Consider the following 22,924-nt stretch of genomic DNA (forward strand, 5'->3'; position numbering starts at 1 on the left):
CCAGAGTGAATGAAATTAGAAAGGAGTTTCTAATTTACATTAAATAGAACTAAGCATAGTGAATGGGAAAGCAAGTGATTAAATAAGATAGGCTTGACACAAGTTCCATGCCTTGTATTTAATCGTGACATTGCAGGGTAGAAGGAATTGATTGTACGGTAACTACTCATTGAATAGGTTCTTGGTATTCTAAGCAGTGAATTCGTATTATCCGGATAGTCGCGATATGCTGAGAACTATCCCTCACGATGTAGAATAAATATGATTAATTAATTAATCATATTTAATAAATTAGAGAATTTATATAAATAATGATAAAATAGTTTTATTATTATTTATTTCTACTACCGGCTTAATATTGAACCTACAGGGTCACACCATAAAAAGAGAATGATTTAATGGTGGAGGAATTAATTAATAATGGCTAATAATTATTTATTTATGAAATAAATAATTAATTGCCAAATTTAATAATTGATTAAATGAGATTTAATTGATTATAAATTAATTAATAAAAGTTCTTAATATTATTAATTAAGAATTTAATTTTGGGAAATTAAATCTAGAGAGAGAATTATTTCTAAAGTGTTTAGAAAAAGGATTAATAATTAAAAGGTGTTTTAATTATTAATGAGAATAATAAATGGGTTAATAATAATAATATTTTATGGGAAAATTTCAGCTGAAAATTTTGCCTATAAATATACTATTATAAACCCTATTTTTATTCTAACCCCAAAATTTTATAAAACCTAATTCTCTCCACCTCCTCCTCCTCCTGAACGTCATTTTCTTGGTGGATACCGGTGGAGTGCTTCACGTTTGAGGAGCAGCTGCTAAGGATCTCCGATCGTTGCTCTTGGATCGCATATTAAAGGTTAGTAATCGATCCCTATGTTTTTACTACGATTTATATGCTTTTATTTGGATTTTATATGTGTAAAAGTGTTTTACCATGCCTCCGCTGCGATAAAAATCCAACAGTTGGACCTAGGTGTTGTTCTTGGACCTAGGTGTTGTTGCTGGACCCGGGAGTTCCTCGACCTCGGTGTCCTTGGACCCGGATGTTGCTGGACCCGGATGTTGCTGGACTAGGGTGTTGCGGGACCTGGGGTATTGTTGTACCCGGGGTGTTGCGAGACCCGGGATATTGCTGGACCCGGGTGTTGCGGGACCTAGATGTTGTTGCTAGACCCGGGCGTTCCTCGACATTGGTGTCCTTGGACCTGGTTGTTGCTGGACCCGGGTGTTTCTGGACTAGGGTGTTGCGGGACCCAGGGTATTGATGGACTATGTAAGACCAATCTGGATTCAAAGATGGAGAGTCCTGCTGGCTTTAGAGGAAAACTTGTTCTTTTATTGCCCCCAATCCGGGTTGGGTGTGTACAGACCAACCCAAGTCTAAGTAGAGAAAATTTGGCTGCTTTGAGAAAAATGTGTTTGTTTATTGCCCCGAATCCGGTTTGAGGGAGAGAAATGTTTTCTTTTTGCCTTGGATTTTTTTTTTCTAAGTATAAGATCATTGTGGTAGTCCGGGTTCAAGCATGGCCCAGACTAGGATTGTTTTTTGCCTTAGAAAAAATATTTCTAAGTATAAGATCATTGTGCTAGTCCGGGTTCAAGCATGACCCCGGACTAGGATTATTTTTTGCCTTAGAAAATTTTTTCTAAGTAAATATGTTTGCTCTAGTCCAGGTTCAACATTGGTCCGGACTAGTGGTTGCTTTTGCCTTAGAAAAATAATTCTAAGTAAATATGTTTGCTCTAGTCCTGACTACTATCTTGTCCGGACTAGTGGTGGCTTCTTTACTTAGGAGATTAATTCTAGGTATATATTGTTGCTCTACTCCTGACTAATATCTTGTCCGGACTAGTGGTGGCTTCTTTACTTGGAAAATTAATTCTAAGTAAATATGGTTGCTCTAGTCCTGACTAATATCTTGTCCGGACTAGTGGTGGCTTCTTTACTTAGAAAATTAATTCTAAGTAAATATGATTGTTCTAGTCCTGACTAATATCTTGTCCGGACTAGTGGTGGCTTCTTTACTTAGAAAATTAATTCTAACTAAATATGGTTGCTCTAGTCCTGACTAATATCTTGTCCGGACTAGTGGTGGCTTCTTTACTTAGAAAATTAATTCTAAGTAAATATGGTTACTCTAGTCCTGACTAATATCTGTCCGGACTAGTGGTAATTCTAAGTAAATATGGTTGCTCTAGTCCTGACTAATATCTTGTCCGGACTAGTGGTGGCTTCTTTACTTAGAAAATTAATTCTAAGTAAATATGGTTGTTATAGTCCTGACTAATATCTTGTCTGGACTAGTGGTGGCTTCTTTTCTTTAGCTCGAGCTTTGCTTCTTCCTATTTTCTGATTTCCCCGCGCATATCTTCCAACCTTCTCTGCTTAGCATCTTCTGCTTCTTTCTTATTAGTCTGATCCTTTTTGTTTTTCTTTCCCTTAGATCTAATCCGGTCAAAGGCGGATCTTTTAAATTGTTGGGAGTCCCCGGACTCCTCCGGTTCTTCGTCAAGTTCGGCTTCTTCCTGGAGTCGAGTTTGCTCCTGCCTGTAGAGCCGGATTGCTTCTGCCAGTTCATCACTTGTAAGGTTGGCCATGTGCTCTTCGGTCACCGGGACATTGGTGTATTTGTATTGGTTAAGCTCAATAAGGCTTCTGGCGTCTTGGGTGAGTGTTGCAATGGTTGCTCCTGAAACGCTTCTCTATCGGCTCCTGGATCAAGGGTCTGGGAGTGGTCTGGCTCCTGGCCCTGAGTGCTAGCAGATGGTCTCCCAGAAGTATGCTTTTCTGGTCTTGCCATTTCTCAAAAATACCAACAACTAACAAAAATTTCCAACTAACAATACGAATCTAAGGTTGCTTCACGAAAACCGCAAAAAGTATCCCAAAAAATAACAAGCAGTAACAAACAGCTTTCTGGGACTAGTTTAAACAATCTTCTGGGACTACTCAACGACATGGTAGAATAAGCGTAGTGGGGTTTTAGAATACAAATGCAATATTCAAACTAGAACGAAATCAGGGTTTTGAAACGATCAAAACCAACAATAGCACACACAAACGTAGCTTAAATCAACAAAACAGGGCTCACACAAACGTGGCCTAAAATAACGAGCACACACAGACGTGGCTTCAATAAACAACATTCATGTTTATGGAAGAGTTTGGGTGCTTGGGTTCTTACAAGTTAAAGAAATGGACTCTTTCAAGAGTTTGCTGATGAAGATGAATCCAGGGGCACCGAGACCCAAGGATGGAGAGCCCCTCCTTCTAGCGCCAAATGATAACTCCTGATGGCGGGGCCGCTCCTTCGACGCCGTGCCTGGATCCTTCGCCGCTGTGGGGGTGTAGCTGTGGTGGGGTTCCTATAAAACAACACTGGAAGGGGGGTTTGAGTCTCGCGGCGCCTCCGGCATGAGAGTAAGAACTCGCTTTTGGGAAAGATGAAGATATATATGAATGCAGGGTGGTTGTGTGTGTATATGAGTGTAAGAGAGTGATTAACCTCAAAACCTTACCTTCTTGGGCTATTTATAGCCCAAGGATAGGGTTTTGGGGTTGGTACCTTTAAATCGTAGTCAACGGTTCTGGGAGCGGAGAACACCTGGTTGGAGTGGATGTTTTACACGTGTCAGCGCGAGACTGGTCGAGGAATGTTCTGAAGATCTTCTGACACGTGCCCTGATTATTCTCATGATTGATGTGTGACAATTGTCCCTGTCGTGTGCTTGGGCCAGTGCCTCACGTGCTGGGATTTCTCAAGGTTGGGCTTGCGGGACTGGGCCAGTCAGGACCAGCAGTGCGCGGGACTAGACCGAGTTAGGAATCCAGGACTAGTCCTTCCGAAAGCTATCTGGAGTTAGGAGTCCAGGACTAGACCTTGCAGGAGCTATATGTACTATCAATATTTGTTTCAGTTAAATAGAGAATATGATTATAATCATATCTAATATTAGGTGTGAGAAGATATTATTTTATCCCCTACAAACAAGTCACCGTATTGGAAAATTTAAAAGATTATATTTCAATCTAAAAAATTATCCTTCAAAACAGACTTAATATAAATTTTTAAAGAATTAGTATAAAATTTTAAAGGATTAGAGTGCACCCCTACCCTTAAATCTTAAATAAACATAGGATATAATTATTTAATTTATAAAACAAATTTTGTTGATGAGATTAGTTTGAATTACCATGCATGATTATAATTCATGAAACAAACTTGGCACATGAAAAATAAATCTGATTGATAAATAACAATAGCAATATATAATCATCCTTTATAAGAACGAACAAACCCAACGATCACATCATGCAGTCTTTTCTACTATTTGCATCTATGCGAGCGCGGTCCGGCCACAATCAACTAGGGTTTTCTGCGTAACGTTTTTAACATCAACATCGATTCATCCGCAAATAACAGTCACAACTCTTAATAAACCCTAGAATTCTGCACATAATAATATCATATTGTAAATCATAATATTTATTCACTCGATCGACATTTTAAGCTGCAATCAATCAAGTTAATCAGTAAGTAAGGCTTGATGATCATCAAGATGCCGGCCGCTGGTCCGAAGCTAGAGTTTGAATAGCACCAGAAAGATTATTTACTGCAGCAACGAGACTGGCAACACCTTCCCTCTGGGCTTCATTTTGAGCTTCGTCAAGGCGAATCCGCTGCTCCTCAAGCTCCATAAGTTCACGGTGTCGCTTCTCTTTCTTCTCCTCGCAGCGTTTTAGGGCTCGTGCCAATGATGAAGCTCCATGAAGAATGCTTGATGCAATGTCTCGAACTCTCTTGCGCTTAGCGTCCGGATCAAGATTACTGCCCCAGTCAGTCTCTGATGAGACCGAGGCTTCTGCATTTTCTCAAATTTGTCACACAAAATAGGTTAAAACAAATATGATAACTGATTACTCCTTTTTATAAAAACCCTAAACCCAATACAAAACAAATGATCACACACATGTGCGTGTTAATTATTATCTGTATATGCAGTTATAAACGTATAATTACTATAAGAACAAAGAAAATTCAACATTTTATACAATAAATTTAATTGATCTGTATAGAGCAGTCTGTTTCCAGATCTAAGACTTGTAAAAAGCTGCGAAAAGTACAAAGGCAAGCGTGGTGGGTGTGTTCACAGCTAGCTAGCTAGTTGAACATTTATAAAAAAATTGTACGTCTTTCTAATAAAATAAACTAAAACATGATTGTATGACTTGCATTCCATGCAATGCAATTCTGTATATGGAAGAGCTTGTTGTTCTTATGATTACCCTTTAGATCTTGTTCATACTTTTGTAAAAAGAAAATAGCTATTATTGTTCTAAAAAGTAGCTCTAAAATAAATCATTTAGGTCTTTTAAGAAGAAATGAGTAGCAATTATAAAAATCTTTCATAAAGTGTAACCTAAATGGCAATGCATACAAGTAGTTTGCATGATTGTATCACGCATGGACTATCTCAGTCTCCCATACCAACATTATCTTTCTTTTATATATACACACAACTGTATACATATAAATGGTTACTTAATTGGTTACTAGTCAAGTACAGGATAGGAAATATGTGTATCGGGTGATGTAGATTTTATTACTTGAAATTTTCTACTTTTTCATTACTGTTCGTTTATATCGCACCGTCCAAAATAAGAAAAGGCCCACAATAAATCAATAATAGTGTGATACTACTCCACAAAAACAAAAGATTTTAAGAAAGAAGGATGAAAATGTAATTTTAAAGGGTTTGACTGTACGGTATCATTCCAATATAATGAATGAGGCCTGTGTACATAATGTGGTGGGTACAGAGTTTTCAAACTCTGCAGGTTTGACCATAACATTAGCTTCCGGACAATAACCTTAATTACAATCATGAAAATATATATTTTATTTACCTGATACAACTGTTGCCGGAGCCACCGTGGAGGGAGGAGGAGGAGGTGGTGGTTGTTGATGCATGGCGGCAGGCATTGGTGGTTGTGGGGTAGGGGGTGGTAGGATTTTGAGTGGGCTCTTTTTCTGAACAACATCTTGAAGTTCTTGATAAATTTGTTGAGTTAAATTTGATGGTAAATTATGATCCTTACGTTGTTGTTTATCCATAGCCCAATAAGAAGGAAGATTTGTTGATTGCGAGATTTTCGTGTCGTATTCGCGTACCTTCTTGTAGTCCCGTAGTAAATTATCCCATTTATCATTGCACTGGTTTTGGCTACGTAGACAACCATTGTTCCAGCAAAAGTTCTCCACCCATTTCCACCGTAGCTCCCCGGTGTGCCGAGGCATAGTGGGGTCCATAGTGGTAGGCTTGGAGCGACGTTGGTCATCGAGTCTTTTGGCGGTGATGAGTACTAGAGTTTCTTCTAGTGTCCAGTTGCCTTTGCGGTATTCACGATAAATTACAGGAGAAGTTGGAGTGTTTGTGGCGGAGGAGGTAGCTATGGTAATGTTACCCTGAACTAGTTGTGGCAAGTGGTGGTGTTGTGGTGGCTGGTGACGGCGGTGGATGGAGTTTGGTGGCTCAGATGACATTGTTTGGCATTCAGAGAGAGAGATGGATAGAATGGATGGGGAGAGAGACTGGTTAGTATTTGCCGTTTTGTTTTTATTGTGAGCAATGACTAAACAGGAGAAGTGTGTGATACTGAGTGAGAGTGAGAGTCTTTTTTCACTTTACTAAATATTTAATATTGTATCATATAATTATTACTTCAACAGTGCCTATTATTGTAACAAGTTCACAAGAAAAAAGGTTTGATTTTTTTTTAACCAATAAAAAATCATAATTATTGTTTAAATTCTAAATTACAGTATGGATTTAGGATGTGAAACATCTATATCTATACTATAAATTTGGTTGGTCGATTGGTACTTGCTAAAATTACTTAATTATCCTTAATTATTTATTTTATATCTAATTTATAAGTTAGCCGATCGGTCAATTCCAATTCTCATTGATATTGTAGTCAACTTCCTCTATCAATTTAAATTCTATTTCATATCAAACTCTATATTATTATTAATTGATATTAAAATCAACTTTTTCTACCAATTTTAAATTCTAATTCATATTTACTTTATGTTATTCTAATTGATATTTCAACACTAAAATAAATTTAAGTAAACTAAATATAATTAGTTGAATTTAATTGATATAATGTGCATTGGGTTAAGAAAAAAAACAAATACTACCAATCCGTCTAAAAAATTATAGTATTATACTATTGAATTAAAATGAATGAAATTATATATATTAGTCATCCAAAAATAATTAAAATATAATTTAACCAACTAAAATAAAATCACATATATTAATTATTCGGGCTAAAACAAAACTATTTAATTGATCCGGACATAAAAAATTAAAATTAAACTGAATTTAATTAGTTGAATTTGGTTATAATAATGGGCCATGGGCTAAAATAAAATTAAGTAAACCATTAATACGGAATAAATCAAATTAATATCAAATTAGACATAATTCGTATCCTATTAATATTAACCGAAAATTAAATTTTAACTAAATATAATAATGATTATTTTTAAAACACGCATAAAATGATCAATAAAAGTATATCATTCAATCAGTATTATTATCTTCTTCTTTTTTTATCGTAGTTAAACCACATTGACCAAGAGCCAAGAGGATAGTTTTCCTCTCTTTAATCAATTGAGCCAACCCGGGTTATCTTTTTCATATAGCTATTATAATTTATCGATTAAGTAATAACCTCTATAAAATAATATATTTGTTAAAGTTCTAACATGATAGAAACATTATATTTTTATTCTCAAAAAACTATAAAATCGCTACCATAATATTTTTTAAAAACTATGAACATATACGGTATTAATATAATCATTTAAAAAGTTAGAAATAAAAAGATTAATAAACAAATTTAAAAAATTCAATTCAAGATATTTTTCTTTAAAAAATTTATATAATATTAACAAATATTTGTGCATTCGTGCATGGCACGGGTTTTAACCTAGTTATATTATAATAAATGTAATATTAAAATTTTGGTAGTTGGTCGGTCGGTACTTGCAAAAATTACTTTACTACCCTCACTTACTTATTTTATCATTTTTATTTAATTACCCTTAATTAATTTTAATTAAATAATATATATTTACCAATTATCTTCTCATGTATGTAAATAGAGAGGCATATCTTATTAGGACCTCACATGAACAACACAATACTCACTGCTGCCGGATTTTTATACCTTTAATTACTGCTTTAATTCTCTTTTTACTTTATGTTCATTAATTGTATTAACGCCGATTCGATTCGATAAATGTTTCACAAATTAAAGTGTAGTTCAATTTGGATCGTATCGATAGACAATGGCACTGTTGACACCATGTATCTAACGAGAGGCGGAGGCCGGAGGAATTTTTTATTTTACAAATAAAACACTTTTTTTTTTCAAATTGTATCTCGTTAGAAATCTTCTCCAAAAATAAAACTACGGGAAATGTTATATAATAAAATATTATCTATCTATTTATATATATATATATATTATTTTTATATGAAAAATGAAATATTGAAAATTTTATATGTTCATGTAAAATACATCTTACATGTTAACTATAAAAATTCATTAGATTTTTTTTTAATTTTAACTAAGGTCATAAGCAGGAGCATTATAAAAATTTCAAATGGGCATAAATTGATGCATTCAAGCATACATATAATTTACTTACATCGCAACGAGTACATTGAATAAGAAAATCTATACTATTATCTGTATTTTTATATTAAAAAAGAAATAATAAAAGTTTAGTTAATAGTCGATCTGATCACCGTAATTATAGTAATATTTAAAATAAAATATTTTCATAAATAGATAAATATGCATAAGAGACTCTAATATATCTAATGATTTTCGTTAAAACAAAAATAATATATAAAATTCACCCAGCCAGGCTAAACAAAATTCTATTATTGATCCAACTTTAAATAAAAAAATTAAAAAAACTACTTATAGTTAGTTAGATTTGAAGAATCAGGCTAAAATAAAATAATAAATAATACTGATCCCGCTAAAAATATTATACTATTGGACCGGATTATAACAAAATAAAAATTTAAAAGAAAATCAGTGGGGTCGATATAATATCATCAAAACTAAAACAAAATAATACATATTATTCATTTGGTCTAAAAAAAAATCACCCCGAACTAAAATATAATTAAACAAAATAGTGAGTATAATTAACTGAATTTGGTTGATATGACGGGCCTTAAGCTAACATAAACTTTTTACTATAGACACATTAAATTTTATTATTGATTCGGATTTAAACATATTAAACTAACATAAATATGAATATAGTTAGTTGGATTTGGTCGATTAACACACTAATAATAATTCGTATTCTATTGATCTCAACTAAAATTTACCTTTTAATTAAATATAATAATTTTTCGTAAACACACCTATAAATATTGATAAAAATATAAATTTCAATCATTACATTATTTTTTAAAACCATAATATCACTAACTTATAAACCTACGTGTATATTAATAAGTTTTATCAAATCATATTATTAAAATTTCAAATAAATAAGCTTCATAATTTAAATTTTTTACTTTAAATTAAATTTAAAAAAATATGTAATATTAAAAATAACCCGTACATCGCACAGGTTGTAGCAGTACATGCAACTAGGGGTGAGTTGCGGGCGGTGCAGTTTTTTTTCTCAAACCGCAAACCAAACCGCACATGCGGTTTGATCAAATTTCCAAACCGCAACCGCACCGCGTACCCTCAAAAACCGCTTAAACCACACCACAAAATGTGGTGCGGTGCGGTTCACTACGATTTATACATTACAAGTTTGAAAATTTTAAATAAATACAAAACTTAAATTTAATTAAATTCTCGAATAATATAACAAAGTCGTCAATATTCTTCAATAATACAAATTAGAAATTTCACCCCCTAAAGTTTAATGTAGATGTTTGGCTCGGCAATTAAATGAGTTCACTATTAAATATGTGGTTTTGTACCTTGTGTCTCATTATTTTTGAAAAAATACAAATATGATGATCACCACGCAATAATTGGTCTTACAGAAACAAGATGATCACTCAGCAAGCACTCCTAATACGTTAAGTGGAATCATGAAATATAAGTATTATATATATATATATATATTAAATATTGTGGTGCGGTGCGGTTGAACCATATTTCAGAAATTTAAAATCATAATTCATATCGCACCGCACGGTTTATTAAAAATTCAAATCACAACCGCACCACGAAAATTGAAAACCGCGTTTTACGGTCCGGATTGGTATGGTGTAAGTGGTTTTCTGCTCACCCCTACATGTAACACTTTTTTCAGTTTAAATTGGTATGAATCCTCAATTGCATGTAACTTACAAATAACTTCATTATCAAAGTTAATTAACTTTGAACAAATTACAATATTCCCGCACTTTATACTGCATTAACATGTATCCTGGTTTGCATTCAAAAAAAAATACGCACATCTATATTTTGCTAAAATGAACAAACAAAAAATAACTTGGGAACACAACTTCGTATTGCGTGTAAACCTTCTCCATACATTCTGCATATCTCCTGATAACTTTTCAAATGATAAAATTGAACATGACTGAACAGAGGCTTTTATTAAGATTACATGATAAATTTGTCGGATGACCGGGGCGGATCCGAGATGTTTCATTGCTGGGTTGAATAAAAAATTGATTCTTAAATTTTGTTTATCAATATAAATAATAAAATTATATATATATATTTTAATTTTAACATTATTTTTTGATTATATATATATATAAATTTACATGTTGTAAAATTAAAGTAGATATTTAAATAATTTATTGAGTGGAGCTAAATTCTCGATTCTCTGTAAAAAAATATTAATAGGCCATTTTTAATTTTAAGTGATAAATATATATACATATATATATATGTATGTATAATTAACATTAAAATAATTGTTTTTCTTAAAAAAACTTAAACACCTTATACGTAAAAACACCAATCAGTAACAACTTGTGCGTGATATCAAATTACACCTAGAGAGGGGGTGAATAGGTGATTATGACTAATTAGGATTACTTTTAAATTTTACCCGATAATAGCTTACTGAGATTTTATCAACTAAACTATAATCTGACAATGATAGTAACGTGAGATGACTAAATGCAATGCAGAAAATAATGTGCAAAAAAGTAAATAGAACACACAAGAATTTTAACCAGGTTCGACCCCTAATCCCCTATGGTCTACATCCTGGTCCCTTACCAACTTGGTAAGAGAATATATTATTAATTAATGAAAGTTACAACTACAAGATACAACAATATATCTCCTTTATCCCTGCTGCTGATAATGGCTTGCTGAAACCCTGTTTAAGAATATGCTCTCTAAGTACTATACTACCCCGTAGTACAAACTCCTCTAGCAAGTACCACTAAACCCTTATTTCCCTAGCCAACTTATCCAGCAACTAATCAATACAATTTGAACATGATAAATGTTACAACTCAAACTATAGACTCTCTCTAAGATAAAACACGTGTATATAATTAGAGCTCGAGAGTATTTTAGAAACAATAAAGATCAGGAGTTGTATGTGTTCATACTTGCAAATTCGTCAGTCATAAAAACTGCAAGAAATCACATATATATATATATAACCATACATTAACATTTGAAAATAACCTCAACAAATTACAACGGCTAGAATCCAATTATACCGTGTAGGATCGTTGGGATGGTTTTCCGACGTTCATGTATACGTTAGATAGAAGAGAAACACAGAAGTCCAACGTTCAGAAAATATCTCTTCTATTTAGTAGAGGATAAAACGTTTTAATCAGAAGATAGAAGAAAGAGTTTGAAAGAGAAACAAACTCCTATTCTTTAGGAAATCAATTTGAATAAGTAAAAACGTTTTATAATTGAGCACTATATATATATTGCACGTATATTATATTAGAGAAGTCCTTACAACTGATATATATGAAGATCCTATAAAGTCTCCATGAAATTCGACTTCCTTGTTGAATCTGGACTGTGCATCTTGGCTTGCTGTTATTCTGACACTGTTGATCATAGCTTGCTGAAATAGATTACTGTCTTATGACAGCTTGCTGTCATGATACTTAAACAGTATTATATCCTGCAAACATTCTTAAATAACAACATGATGGCTTCATGTGTTGTGATCATCAAAACTAAGGAGTTACATGATATTCTAGATTATCAGAAAATTGACAAGGGTTAAAAGAATAAGATGGACCGGGCTGAATCATCATACAATATCATATTACATGTAAAATTTTGCCTTCATAAAAATTTACTGCGGCCGGAGCCAACCCCAGCCACCCCCTCGGTCCGCCCACGTGACTATTGCATGCCAATCCTATGGTAGTCGAGCTAGTGTTATATCAACTCCGCCTAATTCTTAATCCACTCTTTATAAATATTATATATAATTAAAGTTTTGGAAAATAATATATGTTCAACTATTCTAACAATAATTCTTAAATTCACTCTTTTATTTAATATTATATAATTATGGGTACATTGTAGTACATAAAATTATAAAAAAAACAAAAAAAATATGAGCGATAAAAGAAGTGGAGAGATTATTTTATTATAAAATATAAGTTATGATAGAATTGTGACTCTTAAAAATAATGAGGAAAGAGGGGCTCTTAATGATTTAAGAAGCTACCGAGAGCATGTTGAAGTTGCATTTTCATTTCTCTTATTTATATTTTGAGTTAAAAGTTTAAATAATACAGTATTGAACTTGCTCTTATGAAGTACAGATGTTGTTACAATAGGAAACAAAAATTAATTTTTAATTCACGTGATTTTCAGGTTATTGCGTGAACCTTTAAATGTATAAATATATCACCTCCATTTCTAATTAACTACATTGTTTAACTTTTTCTAATTAAATTGACCGAATTTTAACGGAAAAAATATGTATATATATAATTGAGGAAGTTATAAGAAATATATTCCCTCCGTCCTACTGATTGTTTACGTTACTTTTCAGTATGCTCGATTAAAGTATACATCTATTATATTTTTTTTTAAAAAAATTCTGAAAAAAAGTTTCATGTTTAAACTTTTATTCAAAAAAAAAATTTAAGAAAAAACATTATAAAACTATACTTTATTGAAGTCTCGAAATACGTGTAAATAGTGTACGTAAACTATATAGGGACGGAAGGAGTATCATTTTAAAGATCATCAAATATAGCTTTCAGTCTTTTGAAATTGTGAACGAATAGTTTTTAATTTCCAAATTAATAAAAAAAATCAAATAGGACTGTTAATTTGGAATGGAAGGAGTAGAAGTCAACCCATTACTTATTTTTATCCATTTTTCTCATTTTGTCACTTGTATACCAACATTACAGCAAGTCAAATGCATAGTTATAGACTCAGTTAGACTTTATACCTATAATATAGAACAGTATAACATTTTTCTGTTTTAGAACCAAATATTGTATTGCATTGAAAGGGTGTGTTTTCGAATTGATCCTATATCATAGAAATAACACCTTTCTTAGCACTGCCCTGGACTTCCTCTTACAAGTAGCATTACTGCCATCTTGGTCAGCAAAGGGTGATTAATTATTCTGGAGGTAATTTCAAATGCAGTGAATGTAGATTTGCAAGGTAGATCAGCGTACATATAATTAGAGAAGAAATGTTAAACAGCCACCTTAAAACACAGGGTTCGACGAAAGAATCATTGCTACTTTTCTTTCTTTATTTCCTCTACATAAAACTAGGTTTGGACGAAAGAACCCGAATATGAGCACAAATATTTTGAGAATTCCGGGACTAAGCTTACTCTCGGCAAAATTGGGTAAGAGTTAAGACGAAACAAGTTCATAACTAAAAGAAAAGTAGAAAACTATTCCTATGCGCTAATAAATAAATAGAGATCCAAAGAGATTAATACACCTCATTATGCAACACATCTTGATTCTAAAAGGCTTCTCATACCACACGACACCAGGAGTAAAATACAAAATGGTATTCGGCAGTTTAAGCTTATAATGGCTAAAAAACAAACCAATTTCCTTTTTTGCCCATTGTGGCAAAATTAATTTATTCGATGTGACAGAATAAAACTCCCTTCAGTCCCAAGTGACTGAGATCATCATGTTTGAAAGCCCAGACTCGTCAAAAGTCAAGTTGCTTTCATATTCTAAGAATTTCGAAGCACCTGGAATTGCCAGATTTAAGCAGAACTGCCGTGCATCTGCTTCGTCAAGTTGAGAATTGCAAAATGACCACAGTAGCTGAAAACAAATGAAACCAACACGAGGAAGTAATTAGAAATGTGATTTCAGATAGGCGAGAACAGGGACAGTATAACCGACTTCCATTTCTCAGAAAGTATAACTAGTCTAAGTATTGCTTTGCACATTGACCATCCATAATACATATGAGAGCAAAGAAAATGTATATTTCTGCCATTATATTTTTAAATAGTATTTCTCTCAAGATTCCTATCGAGTTCAGTTTTAACACAAATGGGAGTAAAGAGCAAAGGCAGCCATACCCTCCACTCTCAAGGTAACTCAAAGGGTCATTTCATTACTCCAATTAAAATACACATTGGGAGATGGTAAAGAATGATATAAAAAGGAGCAAAACCTTTACCTGTATCGGGTCAGTACGTAAAAAGTTCCTCTGAAGCCTTTGGCCATCGGGAAGTCGCACTCCAACTCTGCAAAGGAGGCTCTTATCAGCCTTAGGTTCTTCAGGCAAGGGTGGATATGTTGGCTTCTTTGTTTTCCGCATTTCTTCCTCAGCATTGGAAATATCCATATTTTTGGAGACTCCACTAGTATCTTTAATGCCTTCCATTGAAGCAGCTAATGCTAGCAGCAACTCCTCATCTTCCTCCTTAGATCCATCTGCTGCAACCAAAAAATATTAAAAAATTAACTATAGTCCACCCCAAAACATATAAGAACAGAGGTACCCACAATATATTGTCCAATTAAAAATGCTATAGGATGATAACAAGAATATTAGGGAAGGCAAAATTTTGCACAAAAATATCTGCAACTTAGTCTTAGCGGGATTAAAGATATGCTGAAGTTGTGAATGTAGTACTTTCTTCCACTTTATCCTAAAGGTACCAAGTTGTTGTTTAATTGCAACATGGTATTAATTATGATTGCAAACTTCATGCAATTGCTCGTAAGCTTGTTCAAAACAGTAAAAACAACAAACCATGTAAAAAATTAGTCCTTGTGCCTTTACATTTTAAAAGCGTGTGTGGAAAATCCTTATAGACTTGTAATCTCCTAACAATAAAGGCGATGACACGATGCTATGATATATAATATGAAGGCTTGTAGCCTTGTGCAACATGGGAAAAACTACAAAATAGAGCTTAATGTCAAAGATTCATACATCAAAAAACAGATCCTTCCAGAAGTAAGAAATTCCATTGTAGAGCTTACCGAGTAAATAAAGGCATAAAGCTCTTAAAATAGTTTTTTGTGAAGTCTGAAGAGATCGATTTAGAAGTAAGAAAATCACATTATGATGTCCTCAGATTTTATAAATATCATTTACTAATCTTTTTAAACTTATCATCTCTTCAAATATTTACATATTGGCTTCTTGATCACATACTTCCATGGCTTGCAACAGAACGTTCCAGTTATTATACTTGTTTTTGTTACGGTCACAGGTAACTTACATTCTAAAAACACACATCTAAGAAGTCAGTAACGTAATCTAAAAGTGCTTCACGTACCATGAACTTTCTGAGGTGAAGCCTGAGAAGCTTCTCGGGTTCGGTTATGGGACAAACTGGCAAGATGATCTTTGGGGCTGTCATCCATGAATGGTAACAGATCCTACAAAAGGAAACGAGGTTTACAAAATGAAAAGCATTAGAGTTGCACTACTTTTGAATTAGTAATACTTGTATTATTTTCACCCTATTATCACTCAAGTCACCTTGCAGTCAATAATTTACTGGGTAGAACTCTACAACTCTACAATCAACACTCTTGAACAATAGAGATACCTAGGTTCTCAAAAGTTCTTATTTTGGAGTGATGACTCCCAGGGCACACTAGGTTTCTAAAAGTTCTTATTTTGGAGTGATGACACCTGTCCTGTGGCACACTCACCTATGTATCTCCCATAATAACAATGTCAAATTCAAATGTAGAATGTAGAATGTTAGGAACTATATTTCTTATATAAACAAAAGCAACGCCTGTTATAAGAATGATTTACAAAAAGAAAATTCAATTCAAAAGAAATGAAATGAAATGCAAAAGAAAGTTAGAAGACGATACCGGTTAGGAGAAGGATATACTTTGACAATTTTTTCACTTCATATTTTAAATATAAATTTATTATCCAGAGTTCCACCTATACTTTATAATTTTGAACCCCCTTCATTTATAAAATGTCGGTACCACGGCACTAGTCCCCTATACACATCTACATGATTTTTAAAGTATGTACCTCCAGCAATGTCTGTGGTTGAACCATTCCCTTCCATGATCGCATTTTCTGTCCTGTAACAGGGTCAACAACAAGAACCATTGGACTCGAATCCAATTTGTAGTACGTACAGACCTTACTGCCCTCCTCTGTATCGTCATCTACCTACAGACACATATATGGATGAGGAAGTTCAGAAGGAAAAAGGAAAGTAAATTATGAAAACACTAAATGAACGTATCCATCCCAGACAAACCCTCCTTAGTGGTGAATGGTAATTAAGTGCTTTTCCTCATTATTAGTGTTTACAAGTTAGTGCTAAGTAACAACCTAGAAAGAGCACTACTTGCTTCATCTTTTTGGCACTTCCTAGGCAGGTTAACTTCATAATTATCTTAAAATATATATGCTGTATACAGCATATCCAAAGATTATATATCTTTTATAAAAAAGACAAAACGAATCTCATATATGGAAAAAGTTCTATTACGTATGCATCCTCGCCAGCGAAACAAACCGAGGCTCTGAACAGCATGCCTAACCAAAACTTTTATCAACAACATTTATTGCATTAGAATTAGCATGCCTAATATAAGTTCCACAGCTGACTTTATTTTCTCTCTCTTTTTTTGGCAAAGAACTAATTAGCATGATTTCATAAGATGCACATTAATTGAAAAAACAAGAAGAATCACATATTTAGACCATGTTCTGTCACCCAACCTACAATATCAGTAGGTTGTTGCCAGTATTTTGCAGACCCAGACCGATTGAAAACCAGTTGCAAAAGTGTCCAGTGTTCAGTTGCTTTTCAAATATAACATAAATATATACAAAAGTTTTAGCGATTTAAACTAGAATATATAATTGTGAACATAAAGACAGACCTCTAAATATATAGTTTGATTATATGATTATGTACAAATACCAGAATAATAATTATGCTATACAAGAACAACACGAACCTGCCAGAAGATGAAATTTGAACTGATAGTTTGGGCAACAGCTTCATTTGCCCAGGTGTCACGGTTAAGCTGCATGAACATGCAAATTGATAAATTTCCGTCATACATAAAAAAATATATAATGTTATTTTAATGAATATGTGAGAGAAGTGAGCCAACAATACCATATGTGAGATAAATTCCCTCGTGGATTGTAAATTGACCAAAAGCCATCTGTTTTGATCTTTAGCTGCATCTTTTGCCTGCATTATGCAAAAAAGATTACAAAATCCATGTCAGATAAACTGGATGTGAAGAGTCAATATATACAAATTAGACACTCATGTAAATGAATGCCTAATCCGTTGATTAGAAGCCCTAAACAAGTAATGCCACTAATAATCTTAATATAACCACCCAGATTTGAGGCTTGCAATATAAACAAAGACCATAACATAGTTTCTTACCTTCTCAAATGAACCTTGGAACATTAATGCAGAAGGAGGACTATACAACGAGGCAAGATTATCTCGAGAATTATCCACTGCAGATGAAGAAGATTGGTCTGCTGCCCAGATCCCAGGATGCTTTAGTTCCTGGTTCGAATTGCGGAACGATACACCTAAACTATCGTCATGAGCCAGATATCCCAATCTAGCAGCTCTGGAAGAGCAAGGAAAAAGGGGGAATGGGTGTTACATATCATAAGAAAGCCATAGAACAGTATAGTAAATATCATCATTAAATTCATTAGAAGCTCAGGCATAACATTAATAAAGGCAACAGTACATAATTTTCAGAGCAACCAAAAATAATATACATACGACACATCTAAACGCCATGCATAAACAAGAAATTTCTTAAATGCACTATGCTTTCACAAAGCTGTAAACTCTCAAGTTACCCAATCATCAAACCACAACATTTAAATGCATGGATGGGTAAATTAAATGACCAGATATTTGTGTGCTTGCTCATCAGAGCCGGGGGTGGGGGCATAGATAAATCGATAGAATTGCAAATATTTAAGTATACATACATACACATATAGTATTTCAACTTTAAAGATGAACATGCAAGAGCAGATTAGCGATATTCATAAAGCACTGAATCTACCACAACCCTTATAGCAGAATGGAAATTGTAAAGCACTAAAACCACCGCATCCCTTGTCACAGCAAACGGGAAACAAACAATGAAAAAATTCAAAAAGAGCCAAATGAAGCAGCGAAGTAGAAAATAATATCAACAAACAGATAATAAGACAAGAAAAAGATATGATGTTTAAAGTGATAAACTAAAACTTCTACTGATAGTCCGAGATTAGATTGCATACTCATAAAACAACATTTCCTCGTCATAGAGGACATCCCTCTTTACTGGTAACGGAGCTCGTACTGTAGACTCATTTTGAGGCGATGCATGTTCATTACCCCATTGTTTTCCAGAACCGCTAAAGAAAGAATGAAATAATTAGAATCCACGTCTGTATTCAGTAATGACTATAAAGCAAGCTACATAATATTTTCTCTCAAAACATACCTTAAACTTTCATCAATGTGGGTTTTCTTATTTATTAATGGAGGAAATTCAGAAGATGATGCTACAGCTCCATGTTCATTCCCAACATAGAAGAGCTGAATAGCTTCCTCAAGCTGCCAACCAGTGGCCTGTATAAAAAAGATAATACAGTCGGTTTGAATTAGCTGGAGACCAAGATGAACATGGCTAATATTCATAACCTACATATGCACAGAGTCCTTTGCAAAGAAGTTTTATCAACTAATTTGGCAGACACATGATAGACATTTAACACGGACAAAGGGATGAAGACCAATATTAAAACAAGGGTTTAAGAAGGGGATAAACACCATTCTCCACTGAGAATCCACAGACTTTATAAAATATGCATAATTCATATAATTCAGCTCTAGTAATGATTATAATTACAATTATATATATAGTTTTCCAGTTTTCCTAATACTTGGAGTCTGGAGATTAAGATTCTACAAAAGACTGAACTACTCCTAACTGATAAGTGATAACTATACTTAATTTGTGATTCTAGTACAACAATTAATAAAGAAAATTATTTTCTAATCTAAAATAATAGACAATCAATAGCATACAACTGTGTTCCACATCGCATGATATATATGTAGAACCATAAAATATATTTAAAAAATTTACTATATTTAATTTGTCGACGACTAGTCCGCTAGCCAGACCGCGTTGACTCGACTTAATTGATTTTCCAATCTGACAACCTAGAAGTACACACACAGAGTCACACGTACCGTTATACTTAGCATCAGGATACATCGTGTGCACACACATTAAATGATGATTTATGACAACTTGAAGTACATTTTCCAGCAACATCCTCATCAACTGAAATACCATCTCATTATTCATGGAGACCGCTAGTTTTACATCTGACTAAAAACTGCTCAACAAAATCCCCACTTAATCCTGAATCTAAATTCTAAAGAGGCAACTTTTGGTTAATATGTGAACTTTTACCTTAACAGCTTAAAAAAATTGGAAGGAGGAGAAGATTTAAATTATCTGGTTTTGTAAGGGTAAATAAAGACAATCGGGCCAACTTGCTCAACCTAAGGTGGCAAGTCGGTTGTGTAGCATGTTGTAGTCATCTTTTGGTGTGTGTATATATGTATACAGCAGATAAAAGATGTGTACTTCTTTATCATAAGAAAGTCCAGATCATCAGAAGAATGAATAAAAGATGTGTACTTCTGTATCATACGAAAGTCCAGAACATCAGAAGAATGAATAAAGATTGCTCCCCTTTCTTTAAATTTATAATCTAAACAGGAGAGGGACATCTAAGTATGACCGTTGGTACTTCATTACTTAATAATTTTGGCAATTCCGATTAGTTGACATTTACCAACCAGATCAACTGAAACAATTACTCTGTGAACCTGAATTTATGTACACTTTATATGTTAAGATATAATTAAAGTAAGAAGTATCATAACTCGGGAATAAAGACTTAGATTCATGTCATCAACTACTAGGATATGTTGCACTAGACTCTCTTTCCTTTTTCATAACTAGTCCTAATAAACTGAACCAGTAAGGCATTTACCTATACGTAAGAGAAAGAGCTCACTGTAATGACCTCACTACAATGCTAAATCAACTATCAATCTACAATGTGCAGATTAACTAAAACATGATAACAAAACACAAAGAAACACGAACTGAAACATTAAAAAAGTGCAAAAAATCACACATTACTACATCAAAATTCAAACCTACTATATATCTATTGGGTCTCAATCTTTTTTAAAAAAGCTACAATCTTTAATACACACACAAACATACATATCAATCTTGCAGCCAATAAAACAATTACCCAAAATCAAAAGAAAATAACAAAAGCTAATAACATTAAATTTCATAACTTTCGAACCCAAAAAAATTATAAATCAAATACAAATTTAGAAAAGGGTAATGAGGGGATGGACCTGTAAGAATTGTGTAGCAGTGTGAACAGTCTGACCCACGGCGATATCAAGAAAAGTAGAAATCAGAATCTGCTGATGTTCCGTCGATGCAACGATGTCGTTTTCCATGCTACACACAAGACGAGAACAACCTAAACCAGACCAGAAGTTGTGACAAAACAGGAGATTCTATGCCCTACCAGATTAATTTATATAGTCCTACGACTCCTAGCTAGCGTAGAATACTTTAATATTATAATATTAATGTTTTTATGGTTTAATTTTAATTTATTCTTGTTTTCTCAATGTTTTTAAATTTAATTTGGTTTTAATATGGAATTATTATGTTATTAAACTTACTGGTTGAATTATTTTACATTTGTTTTAAAATGTATGCACAAATATTAAATATCTTTATTTAGTACTTCTGACCAGTGTTGCGAAAATTGGGAATCAGATCTAACCGGTTTAGTTACCGATTTAGAATTAATCAGAAATCAGGGATTAATTAGAAGGATTAATATGAGTGAAAATTGGGTTTATTTTAATATTAAACTATTATTTAATATATTATTATAATTATATTGATTATTTATTAACAAATATATATTTATTATATCATAAGTTTTATAATTATTCATATTAGATTAAATATTATTTTCAGTTTAATAAATTATTATATATTTACCCCGATTGAGAAGAACTTACAAGGATTAGTCAGATTAGAAAAATTGAATCGGTCGACCACATTGTGGAAAATTAATTGGGCATTAGTCGGTTAAATCGAATTTTTTTAAAACTGCGCTTTTGATTATTTATATGTGTACTTTAGTTTGATTTTTTAAGCCCGGATAAATTATAAAAAATTTATGTTAGCCCGAATAAAAGTATATATTATTAAGTTTTAGTTGATCGTCTTTGTTAGAAAGTTTTAGCTAATATTATTATTTTATTATTTTAATTATGCTTTATTCAGGACCGGTTGTATAAATTTTGTTATACTAGATAAATAATATATATTAATTTATTTTAGTTCGAGGTTATTATCCAGATTAACGAATAATCTTTAGTTTGTTTATAATATATAGATACTATAAAAATGAAAAAAAACTGTAATTATATTTCGGCTATTAGGCGCAACTCAAGTTATCCCACTAATTTTTAAGCCTACATTGTATCTAACAATCAATTAGCTAGAATTTAATTTTATTTTAGCCCGAATCAATAGTATAAAGTTGATCTTTAGTTTGATTTTTTAATTTTAAGTTTCAAACAATAAGACTCTTAAGAAAAATTAAAATAATGAAACTTTAGATACGTGTTTATATCCTATTTTAGGTCCAAATAATAAAAATTTAATAACATAACTCAAGTGCTTTGGTCCTTTATAATCTCTTGCTAGTATAAGTTTTTTGGATAATTTGTATTTTGGTTGTTTGGAAATGTTATATAGTGCTTGATTCGAAGAATGTGTTATAATTAATTAGAATAAATATGTGATACTTGGGGACATGATTTTGCCGTTATCCGACACTTTAATTATTATTAGTGTGGCTCAAAAGTTTTTCCCGTCTGTCAGGGTTACTATTCATTAAACATTTTACAAGGTCTCAAAAATTCGAGTTATTACAGTCTTCCCCTCTAACAAGGATTCCGTCCCGGAATCAATTAAAAAATAAGTGGGGATATCTATTCCTCATTGTGTCTTCAAGTTCCCAAGTTGACTCTTCGACATTTTGATTTCTCCATAAAATCATAACCAGCTTCACAGTCTTGTTCCTCAGCACTTGTTCTTTCTGGTCCATTATCCTCACTGGCTGCTCGATGTAGGTCAGGTCTGGTTGTAAATCTACATGCTCGTATTCTATTACATGTCGTGCATCTGCATAGTACTTTCTTAACATGGACACGTGGAACACGTTGTGTACTTGTTGCAATTTAGGAGGCAAGGCGAGCTCGTAAGCTAGAGGTCCTAT

At 32.9% G+C, this 22,924-nt stretch overlaps 2 protein-coding genes across 3 annotated transcripts; both read right to left on the reverse strand.

Annotated features, from left to right (window-relative positions):
- Positions 1–4,265: 4,265 nt before the first annotated feature.
- LOC141703550 (uncharacterized) lies at positions 4,266–6,669 on the reverse strand. Its single transcript, XM_074507037.1, has 2 exons — positions 5,930–6,669; positions 4,266–4,884 (listed from the first exon to the last, which is right to left on the reverse strand). The coding sequence occupies exons 1-2, from the start codon at positions 6,564–6,566 to the stop codon at positions 4,577–4,579; spliced, it is 945 nt and encodes a 314-aa protein (XP_074363138.1). The 5' UTR covers positions 6,567–6,669; the 3' UTR covers positions 4,266–4,576.
- Positions 6,670–13,954: 7,285 nt separating this feature from the next.
- LOC141703549 (plant UBX domain-containing protein 7-like) lies at positions 13,955–21,160 on the reverse strand. 2 transcript variants are annotated; one of them, XM_074507036.1, is made up of 10 exons: positions 20,970–21,160; positions 19,018–19,145; positions 18,812–18,928; positions 17,943–18,138; positions 17,661–17,738; positions 17,497–17,565; positions 16,553–16,696; positions 15,828–15,930; positions 14,717–14,973; positions 13,955–14,352 (listed from the first exon to the last, which is right to left on the reverse strand). In XM_074507036.1, the coding sequence occupies exons 1-10, from the start codon at positions 21,075–21,077 to the stop codon at positions 14,188–14,190; spliced, it is 1,365 nt and encodes a 454-aa protein (XP_074363137.1). In that variant the 5' UTR covers positions 21,078–21,160; the 3' UTR covers positions 13,955–14,187. The 2 variants fall into 2 exon arrangements, with proteins under 2 accessions (XP_074363137.1, XP_074363136.1); XM_074507035.1 differs by having other exon boundaries at positions 14,717–14,976; positions 20,970–21,159.
- Positions 21,161–22,924: the final 1,764 nt, after the last annotated feature.

The sequence above is a fragment of the Apium graveolens genome, unplaced genomic scaffold (assembly GCF_009905375.1).
Source record: "Apium graveolens cultivar Ventura unplaced genomic scaffold, ASM990537v1 ctg673, whole genome shotgun sequence".
NCBI classification, from domain to species: domain Eukaryota; kingdom Viridiplantae; phylum Streptophyta; class Magnoliopsida; order Apiales; family Apiaceae; genus Apium; species Apium graveolens.